General features: G+C 34.7%; 2 protein-coding genes across 3 annotated transcripts; one reads left to right on the top strand and one right to left on the bottom strand.

Annotated features, from left to right (window-relative positions):
- Positions 1–204: 204 nt before the first annotated feature.
- LOC140834387 (cell division control protein 2 homolog A) lies at positions 205–3,890 on the bottom strand. 2 transcript variants are annotated; one of them, XM_073199233.1, is made up of 8 exons: positions 3,119–3,890; positions 2,853–3,037; positions 2,486–2,606; positions 2,002–2,175; positions 1,472–1,635; positions 933–1,020; positions 781–834; positions 205–375 (listed from the first exon to the last, which is right to left on the bottom strand). In XM_073199233.1, the coding sequence occupies exons 1-8, from the start codon at positions 3,125–3,127 to the stop codon at positions 286–288; spliced, it is 885 nt and encodes a 294-aa protein (XP_073055334.1). In that variant the 5' UTR covers positions 3,128–3,890; the 3' UTR covers positions 205–285. The 2 variants fall into 2 exon arrangements, with proteins under 2 accessions (XP_073055334.1, XP_073055333.1); XM_073199232.1 differs by having other exon boundaries at positions 2,853–3,069; positions 3,739–3,887.
- A 2,682-nt stretch (positions 3,891–6,572) lies between these two features.
- LOC140834386 (amino acid permease 8-like) lies at positions 6,573–10,120 on the top strand. Its single transcript, XM_073199231.1, has 7 exons — positions 6,573–6,968; positions 7,703–7,930; positions 8,024–8,117; positions 8,327–8,544; positions 8,846–8,985; positions 9,066–9,293; positions 9,395–10,120. Exons 1-7 carry the CDS (start codon positions 6,857–6,859, stop codon positions 9,824–9,826), a joined length of 1,452 nt encoding a protein of 483 aa, XP_073055332.1. The 5' UTR covers positions 6,573–6,856; the 3' UTR covers positions 9,827–10,120.
- Positions 10,121–11,127: the final 1,007 nt, after the last annotated feature.

The raw sequence follows: 11,127 nt of genomic DNA, 5'->3' as shown, positions 1-11,127 counted from the left end.
GAATAACCAACCGCACAGCGAATGGCCAAACGAGAAAAAATTAAAAAAGGAAAATAGACACAAGCACGCGATAAAAGGGGGCTGGGATTGTGAGCGAGTAAAATCATTAGCAATTGAGAAATTGCAGTGTTTTTGCGCCGCCAAAACAACTTCGATAATAATTCACACCCGAGCAATCAAAAAAGGGAGGTAACTTTTTCCGCATTATCAGATTTTTATGACAGGATAAAACCCCTTCAGATGCCACATACCAATATACATTTGCATTGGGACGAGGAGATCCAATTAAGGGACGAATCCAATATCCTTGAAGTACTCGTGCTCAAGAGCACTTCTGGCTGTAGTCCGTTTGCTCGGATCCAAGCAGAGCATTTTCTATAAGAGTGAGAATATCAGTAATATAATCAACAGATTCATTTCTTTCGTAAAAACATGCAAAGATTAATTTATCGCTCTGGTGGTAAATGACATCCATACTGGAGTTCAAATCACAAATATGTGTTTTGTGTGTGTGTGTGTGTGTCTAACAAATGCAGAATCATTATCCTTCCACGCGACTCACTAAGAAAACAACGGAGACGTCTGCCGTCTAACTAGAAGGGTATTTTGTAAATTTTTCTACATTTAGATGAGGTACATAAAAGTTTCTCGTAAAGCAAAACAGAGCAACTTCGAAGAACACACATGCTAAAGTTCTGTTTAGTATGTGGGTTAAATAAGATTGAGAATATTCCTTTTTCATATTTCTCTATCATATCCTCATCTGCAGAAAAAACTTACCCCAAGGAGGTTGAGGCCAGCAGCATCAAGATTTGGAACCACAGTAGACAGATCCTACAAATAGAGCTAACGATTAAAACTAGTCCTAAATGTTTCAAACAAGAAAGTAATAAGCACAAATATAATGTTAAAAAAAAAACAATTGTAATCACCTTTGATGGCCATTTTGGAAATGCTGACTTAAAATCAGGAAGAGAAGTCACTCCTGGCCACGTAACTTCGTTTGGGGTACCCATGACTCTGTGTTACAGACAACAAAAAATAAATTAGATCATTAATGATACAGGACATGCTTTAGTAAATAAAAAAAAAATTTGCAATTGTTTTTAATTGATCTCATACAAATAGTTGCTGGCCCATTAACAACTCAAACACAAATAATCCTATGCGTTTGGGGAAAAGATCACAAATGCACAATTACATTGCAAGGCATACATACATCAAATTTGTTACCAGTGTATGCATCTCGTCCCCATTAAGTCAACGGTAAAGGCAAAGTACGCCCATTTGAACTTTGATGGGTAAGCAAGAAATCATTTACGAAGCATCAACAGTTTATACAAATTAACTAGCAAAAGCATCATTAGGTTCATTAGTTATCATGATAATGAACTATCAATGGGGCTTCAACCCATCTCAAAAGAAAGAGATGAGCTCAAGAAAGAAGACAATTTTAGGTCAGATATATTACCTAAAAATTTTAAAGAGTTCATCAATCTCAGAGTCCCCAGGAAACAATGGTCGCTGATTTACCATTTCAGCAAATATACAACCAACTGACCACACATCCACTGGAGTAGAATAGTGCCGTGATCCAAGTAGTATTTCTGGAGCCCTGTACCATAGTGTCACAACCTGCAAAAACAATGGTAATTGAGGCAAACAAAACAATGCATATATCAGGATACAAGTTCCTTTCATAGCTGGGTTTAAGATGACAATACTGATTGTAAACTACAGGCAATATTTAAACCTCTTTGCTTGAGGTCTACAACTAAAGCGACTGCAGCCTTGGACGAACTTGAATTTTGGCCACAAAAAATTACTATCAGGGAAACAGTATTGTTATTTTTCCATAATAAAATCGGTTATTGTTCACGTAAATAACAGCTAGACTACTGGAGGGACAAAAATTCCAAGGGCCATGTGCAATAGCTTCGAAGATGAAAATATTATTGAGTTAGAAACCATCTACTACATGCGAAGTTTGAAACCATTTACCTCATGCGTAAATGTCCTGACAGGTATACCAAATGCTCTAGCCAATCCAAAATCTGCAAGCTTTAATGCATTGGTCCGGCGATCTATCAGCAAGTTCTGAGGCTTCAAGTCTCGATGAAGGACACGGTGAGAATGGCAATAGGCGATACCACGAAGTATTTGATACAGGAACATCTACAAAAGTGAGCATTGATTCAATGATAATATTGATCTGCAAACAAAAGACGCGGAGTTCTTTTTCTTTGAGAAACCACCCAACCCCTGTACCACGTTGCTTATACTCAAACAAATAAAAACAATTCACATAAGTAGCGAACAAAAAGAATGAAGCATATCCTTCAGTTAAATACGATAAGAGATGTTTTTTTCCCTATATGATGAATTCAAAAGGTATGAATCTTTCAATCTAGACTCTCCTCAGGCATCAAACTCATCCTCAAAGCATCACGCTCTCAAACCAGCACTGGCCACAGAGGTTACTCACTTTGACCAGACGAGGATCCTTTGAGAATTCTGGGCAAGAATCCATGTGTTTCTTCAAATCCAAATCCAGATATTCAAACACCAGATACAAGCGTTTTTCACTGTGCACCACATCCTGCAACCTACAACCAAATAGTGTATTAATGTATTGGTGATTCAGTGCATGGCATGGATAACAAAAACATACAGAAAGAGCCATTTCAATTAAGACATCCCCCAAAAAATATTAATCTGATTTGAAAGTTGTCTTATGTGTCGCATTAGATGCAATGCCGATGTCAACTGGAATGGCATATGTGTGTAAATTGGACAGCCTGCCTTCACATTCAATTTAGTAAGCAGCCATGTTGGTTGTAATCACTACATACCTCACAATATTCCCATGCTGCATCTCTTTCAAGAGAGAAATCTCTCTGATAGCTGTGCTTGGCACTCCCTCATCTTCCTGCTCCAAACGGATTTTCTTCAGAGCTATTGTTTCATTTGTTATGCGATCACGAGCCTTGTACACCACTCCATAAGTACCCTCGCCAATTTTCTCAACTTTTTCATACTGCGGCCAATTTTCAGGAATGTCAAAATCCACTAAGCGCAATAACTAATGAGAACATACACAAAAGCTGGGCAAATTTACCTGATCCATCTAGTCGAAAGTGATTGAATTCGCCGATCAGTTGTAGAAATGATTTTTAAGAGAGGAAAAAAGTAACATGAGGACATGATGCAAAAGCAACACAAATACAGCTATCCAGGTATTTAATTTAAAACAGGATCCATAAACAACCACAAATTGAGTGTACGTCTCTCTGTATGTTCGAAGTTTTCAATTAAGCACACGGAACAAACCAATGCGTACGAATAAACATTTCAATAACACGAAAAAAAGCTATAGTCAATGTAATAAATAGCTTCTTCCTGTTTTTCATATTACTCCATTAAATCCATAAATTTGTAGCGATTCATATTAGAAAGCCACAGCAACAGAAGTTAAAATCCATAGCAAAAGTTCTGCGGTGAATCACTTCATAAAGCAATGATTATTCCAAAATAACACTCAACGAAGCCTAAAACGCAGAAAGATCCATAACATTTTCTTCATCATAAAAATTAAACATGAAAAACAAAACGCAAAATGACGAATTCAGTTGAAGCTCTAAACCAATCGCAGTTCTATCAATCAAATCTTCCAATCACATTAGCACAGAATAAGAAAAAAAACCGATCAATTTACATAAAATCAACAATCAAACGTACATTCTAGCATCAGAAATCGAAGGGTGGGGAACTAGATTGATAAAGAAACCGTTAAAATGAGTTGATCAGTGTAAATAATGCAAAAGAAATAGTTGCGAGACGATTGCTTTTGACATACCAGAGATCGATGAATGGGGAGAGAGTGAGAGCCTGAGTAATTAGTAAAAGGCAGAGAGTGTGGCTGTGTTTTCTGCAGTAGGGTTGGGTTTTTTATTATTATTTATATTTCGTTATTTTTAAATTCTATGATTGGGTGAAAATATGGGCGCTTTGACCAAGAATGGATATGGCCAAGTCAAGTCACTTTCTCTACTTTATTTTTACCATTGTATAATATATATACTTATAACTCATTAAAGAATTTAAATGTGTATTTATAAAGAAGATTTGAAATGAATATAAAGTATAATTCATATAGAAAATTATTTATCTTCGTACTTAAAAGAAGTAGAGGACCGTAAAATTTATTTATTGAATGAGAACAAAAATCAGAGTGGAGATTTAGTATGAGTTAAGGAATAAACAACGTACATATATAAATTTGGCCCTTTTATTGGGTTGGGACTGAGACAACTACTTGGTTGGCCTCGTTAAAGATTCGGCTCTACTAAGGACATATATATAGATGGCCATGTGGTGACACAGAAAATGCAAGTTGGGATCATCAATGTGTTGTATGTGGCCTCAACTTTGCAGCTTTCTAATTTGTTCCACAAAATCCCTTCTTCCTGCATGATTCCGACAACTCCTATCCAATTTGGTGTTCATAACACCCACTCTCCTTCTTGAGGGGAGTATTAGAAGAGTCGTTAATAAATATAAAACACGTTTTAGCTTCTTAATTGATTGTTCTATTATGTTTCTTCCCGGAATATATAAATAGCACACCAACTGTAAACATTTGTGATTTTAGCTCATTTTTTCGTACTGTACATTTCAGAAGATTCAATGGAGAACATCTCTCGATCGATTCATCTCACTTGCTAATACGAACCTAAATTTTTATTAAAAAAAAAGTTCAAACATATTCTATATTTATTTTTTTTATCTGATGAATTAAAATGTGTTTCATCTGTTTATGAAAGATATCTATTTATTTTAATTATATTTCATCATTGAATTTTTTTAATATATACTACCATTTCCAACATAATATTTTAAGGTTTTCATACCATTTAATTAGTTACTCACATCACATGATGTATTTCACTGTACGCCAAGTAACATATTGAAACTCTATTTTATTTAACATGATAAAATATACAAAAATATTATAAACGGGAGATATGTTAGGAAGCAAATCCAATAATAATAAGTTTTTACCCCTCTGAAATTACCTAGTTTTGGTTGTATAGATTTTAATATATGTAATATAAGTTTTAGTCTCATCATATAAACAACGTAGGAGAAAATTGGTTGTCAAATTATTAATATTCGTTTAATTTAGTAGTTTTTGGCGGAAAAATGATCAAATCAAAAAATAATTTAATTTGTTGAATGAAAATCAAAATTTGACAAGTTGCAAGATCAAAATCTAAAACAAGACAACTTCCTTTCTAAAAAAAAGTTATCACCCTTTATTTTAATGTTATCTATATTATTCTATTAAGTATGATGCCCTAATAATAATCGCTCTATGAGGACATCAAATTTCTTTCTTGTTTTACCCTTTTTAATTTTTTATATTTACTATTTACTATGTTATTGTAGTTGAGCCCCTAATAATAACCGCTCTATGAGGACACCAACTTTCTTTCCTAATTTACCCTTTCTCATTTTTTATATTATATTTTTTCTTAACAAATAATATTATTTCTTCTCCAAACTAGCCACCGTGAAAAATAAACTATCTTCTTTATGTTGTAATATCATGAATATTTAATATATTAGCCACATGTATTCAGGACACACGCAACGCGTGTACCACGGTTACTAGTTATTAGAAAAAATGTATGATAATATAAAATAATCATTAAATATAGAATCAGAGACACTGATAAATAAGGTTGAATTCAAAAATCCTAAGAGTAATAACCTCATAGTAAATGGTTGAGTATATATACTTAGAGTAACTCTCTATTTATGTTTTAATACAACACGTTCAATTTTTTTTTTCGATGGTAATACAACACGTTCAATAAATCATTCACACACACATATATATATTTATGATTTGGATGATCAATTAAATTAAATATGTTATATGAAAAAATTGTGAAATCAATAATGAACCTCACATATCTTGACCGATAATGACCATTGGATTATAACGAGAGTAATACCAACGGTAGGATTGATTTAGATTCTCTACTGTATTGAAAACACAACATTTAGTATTGAGTATTTTTTACACGAGATGATCACGTGATCATCTTGTGGACATCACGCTATACGAGGTAAATTTAAAAAGTTGTCAGATTAAACGAGATGATCACATCTCGTGTAAAAAATGCACAGTAATTGGTGGTGTATTTTCAACACAGTAGAAGATCCAAGCGATCTCGTTCTCTGATAAATAAATGTACTTTATTTGTTCAAAAAGAAAAAGAAAAACACCATGCATGGAACGAATAAAACAGCGGAAAAAGATCAGTATATCATAAACGGAAAAAAAAAAAGAAAAAAAGAAAAAAGAATACATCACAAGACTGGCATTATTCTGATTAATGAAACTTTCCAAAAAGGCAGTTGAAGCATATTTAATGGCTGTCTTCATTTATACGCATTTTTACACTTCTCTGGCATCTTGAAAACTGCCAAAGAAAATAGCTCATTAACTAAGTCTACTTTTACTCTTTCTTTAACAAATTCAATATACAAAAGATAAATATTATTGGCTCAAACACATGTTTCTTTGAAACAATTAACTTTTTACTTTCTTAACTATTAATTCAAGGGAAACATTTTTAAAGGAAGAATCACTTTTCAACCCAACACATGCATAAGTTTGACATATTTTGCTGACATTTTAAAACCTTTTTTTAGGTCTCATTTGCTCATGTACATGGCGACCTATAAACTAGGGTGAATTCGGTTCCAAAATGTTGGATTGTTTAACCTGCGAGGCCATTTTAAACACTGTCAGATTATTTAGAGAAACGAATAATTAATTAGAGAGATGAGGTTTGTGGATGAAAGTATGCAAATTGAGGCTTGTGAATCAGCTTTGGAGATTCGGAAAATTGCCAGTTCTGCAGAATTAGATGATGATGGAAAGCCCAGAAGAACAGGTAATTTTGAGGTTTTCAAAAACTATATTTTTTCGAATAAAATAAAAATATATAATTTGATGATATTAATTATGCATACATGTTTCGTTGACCTCCATCCCCATGCATGGCGAATTGGAGACTTGGAGAAAACAAAAATTACTGTAGAACAAGTTACAATGAGGGAAGTATTTTGTTTAATTTTTAAAATTATATGTTTTTTTGTGAAGAGTTTGATGATGCGGCTTTTTTTGTTGATTGATATATTTAGATTTTGAAGGGGAAATATATATGTTCTTGAAACAAGTAAATTTCTCATCCCCACCTCGAGTAAGATGCAAATTACTATATTTTACTGAGAATGATGTTATCGTAATATACAGTAAGGATCTTTTAGATTTTCTCAGCATTAAATTCTCAGAAAAGAAATGTTAGCAAGAGAAGAACATGGTGCGGCAGCATCCGTTGTTCTTGTCGTTTTCCTGGTTTTTTCAACCAGAATTTATAATTAGAGACGAAAAAACATTCTTTAATTTGTCCGGGGAAAATATATATTTTTAGAAAATATTAAAAAATGCATTCCGATTTGAAAAGCATGACCTCTAAAAAAATGTTAATAATCTTATTATATCTCATAATATTCCACCATAACAAAATGGAGCAAATGCTCTTTTTCTTTCTGATTTTTATGATTTTTTTTAATGTTTGATTCACATTCGATGCCTTAAACTAGCATTATTCTTGCTTTCATTAAGGAAATGTTTGGTCGGCAAGTGCACACATAATTACAGCAGTTATAGGCTCTGGGGTCCTCTCGCTAGCCTGGGGTATGGCGCAGCTTGGATGGATCGCCGGAGTCGCCACCCTGCTCGTTTTTTCGGGAATCACATTGTACACTTCCAGTTTCCTGGCAGATTGCTACCGATCTCCAGTCACCGGAAAACGAAACTATACTTATAAGGAAATTGTCAAAAACAACCTAGGTAATGATGATTACATTTTATCATATACCTTACTTTCTACCAAAAACAAAAAGATTTCTTGAAACATGGATCTTTTTTGATTGAGTATATCAGGTGGAACGATGTATGTGGCTTGTATAGTGGCTCAGTATGCTCTCCTTTGTGGAGCTGTGGTTGGGTATACCATCACAACATCAATAAGCATGGTGTGAGTATGCTTATAATTTAACTTCATCAGTTTTTGAATATAGTTTACATGTTCAAAAGTTATGGGTGACTTGGGTCATGGTGTAGATGTATTGATCCAACATTGGTACCACAAGTGATTTTAGAGAGGTTTATAAGTTTGATTGACTCTACCATTTACTAAACTACTGTGTGTAAGTATGTTTTGTTTTTGTTAATGTCGCATGTCAGGGCAATCAAGAAGTCGAACTGCTTTCACAAAAGGGGCCATGAAGCTTCGTGCAGTGTTTCTTACAATCCATATATGATTGGAATGGGAATTTTTGAAATATTTTTGTCTCAAATTCCAAACTTCCACAAGTTATCTATGCTCTCTGTTGTTGCAGCTGTTATGTCTTTCGGGTATTCGTCTATTGGCATAGGACTCGCCCTTGCAAAAGTCATTTCTGGTGAGTTTTCCTTTTTATAAAATTTATTGTCGGTTTCCTAAGGAAATGTTTGCTCGGCAAGGCCAGCATTCTATGTCCAGGGGAGGCAGACCAGAAAGGAGATTCAGTAAAATTTCAAGGATCTTTGAGACCGACAACTTCACCTCTCTTCAATCCATTCTTGCTCCATCTGATCACCATTTCATGTCTCCCCTTTAAGAGCACATAGTTACGCATTTGAATTGTTAAATCCTCTCCCTTTTATTACTTTTGTATGAGTGTGTAAGCATGTCTCGAGGAATAAGAATAATGCTCTTTGCAGGTAAAGGAGAAAAGACCACCCTAACCGGAGTCGAGGTTGGAATAGGTATATCAGCAGCAGATAAAACCTGGAGAATGTTCAGAGCATTTGGTGATATCGCATTCGCTTACGCTTATTCTCAAGTTTTGGTGGAAATACAGGTAAAATGAATCGAAATACCAACTTTTTACAATTACTCTGTTAACTGTGCTCATCAGACTATATACATTTGTTACTATAGGATACGCTTAAGGCGTCCCCTCCTGAAAACGAAGTGATGAAAAGGGCCAACATTGTGGCAGTGGCAACTACAACAACATTCTACTTAATGTGTGGCTGCCTTGGTTATGCTGCATTTGGGAACAATGCAGCTGGAAATATGCTAACAGGGTTTGGATTTTACGAGCCATTCTGGTTGGTGGATTTGGCGAATGCATGCATTGTGTTGCATCTGGTTGGAGCATATCAGGTCTTGAATTGTTCTGGTGTCAGGTTTTTTAATAATCAAGAGCCATAAAAACGATCTACTTTCAAGAAATTCCCTTATTTGAAGCTATATATTGTTCATAGGTATATTCACAGCCAGTATTTAGCGCGGTGGAATCTTGGGCCATAGGGAGATGGCCTAACTCAGATTTTGTAACAAAAGAGTACGGTGTAGGAAGTGGCAAGAACTCACAATGTAAGTGTAGCCTCAACCTTTTGAGACTGGTGTGGAGAAGTTCTTTTGTTATGCTTGCAACGTTTCTAGCAATGATGATGCCCTTCTTCAATGATGTTCTGGCTCTTCTTGGAGCTATTGGATACTGGCCTCTGGTTGTGTATTTTCCTATACAACTGCACATTGTGAAGTCCAAAATGAGAACGAGGACATGGAGTTGGCTCGGTCTTCAACTCATAAACTCGGTTTGTTTGGTAGTTGCAGTGGCTGCAGCCTGCGGCTCCATTCAAGGAATCAACGAGAGTCTCAAAAAATACAAGCCCTTCGAGGTCAAGGAATAGGGGAAAAAATGGCATGACTTTAATTTGTTTATGCGGGCGAGAACAAGTTCTAAAATTCAAGTAATAATGCTATCTCTCTTTGTTAGAGATGAATGGATATGCATATATAGGCAGTTTATTTGTGGTGACGAACTTGTTGGGACTTGGTTTGGCTGCATGAAGAGCTATATATCCATGCATGTTACATAGAAGTTGAAACCTCTAAAATTGGTAGGTTTCAGGTACTGTGTATCAGAACTGATCATTTGTTTCCATTCTAAATAATAAAAATCATTCCATCGAGTTTCTATATTAAACAAAAGCACTATATATCGGACGCTAAGTTCTCATAGAATACCCTGTAAATTCTTCCAACGTCCGCTGCAATCGCAAATTATAATGTTTTGGAAGATTGTATTTACTGCATGATCATGCTTCCATGAATTTATGTTTTTGTAAACATTTTATGTTATTGTAGGTTTATTATAGGTATTTTTTATGCAGTAAATGTTCAATGAGTTGGAACAAATGGACAGATTTGATGTTGTGATGGAAATATGTTATTGATCCCATCCATGTTTTTATGGTATAGTATCTGTAAAAAAATATGTTGAGTAAAGAACAGATCTCACATGTTTGGACCAACGACGAACATTGGATTGTAAAGGGTAGAGTAGATGCTACCTGTGGGGGCAGTGCCCTCACAGGATCTCAGCCATTGATTTTATATGGTGATTAAATTTGGGCCTTTGATCACTTCATGGGATGTATGTGTGTTTAAATCTGGGCCTTTGATCACCTCATGGAGGCAGTGCCTCACAAGGTAGGGTGAAATAAACCGTTAACATCAAAGATATGATCCAATAAATAAATGTACCTTATTTGATGGAATATGAAAACACAATGGAAAGAATAAATCAGCGGAAGATCAGTATATCAAAATCGAAAAATTAAAAAATACAACCCAAGACTGGTTTGATTCTGTATGAAACTTTCCAAATGCAAAAACCTACGTGAGATAGTCTCACGGGTCGTATTTTGTGAGACGGATCTCTTATTTGGGTCATCAATGAAAAATATTACTTTTTATGCTAAGAATATTTTTTTATATTGTGAATATCGATAGAGTTGACCCGTCTCAAAGATAGAAATTCGTGACCGTCTCATAAGAGATATGCTCCTTTCCCAAAAGGCAGTTGAAACACATCTAATGGCTGGCTTTATTTATGCACATTTTTACACTTCTCTGCCATCTTGAAAACTGCCAAAGAAAATAGCTCATTTACTACGGTGTGTTTGGATATTAAAAAAAATTTGGAATT

The sequence above is a fragment of the Primulina eburnea genome, chromosome 6 (genome assembly GCF_022965805.1).
Source record: "Primulina eburnea isolate SZY01 chromosome 6, ASM2296580v1, whole genome shotgun sequence".
NCBI lineage: Eukaryota > Viridiplantae > Streptophyta > Magnoliopsida > Lamiales > Gesneriaceae > Primulina > Primulina eburnea.
The sequence above is the reverse complement of the archived record's forward strand: the minus strand, read 5'-3'. Positions and strand labels throughout refer to the sequence as shown.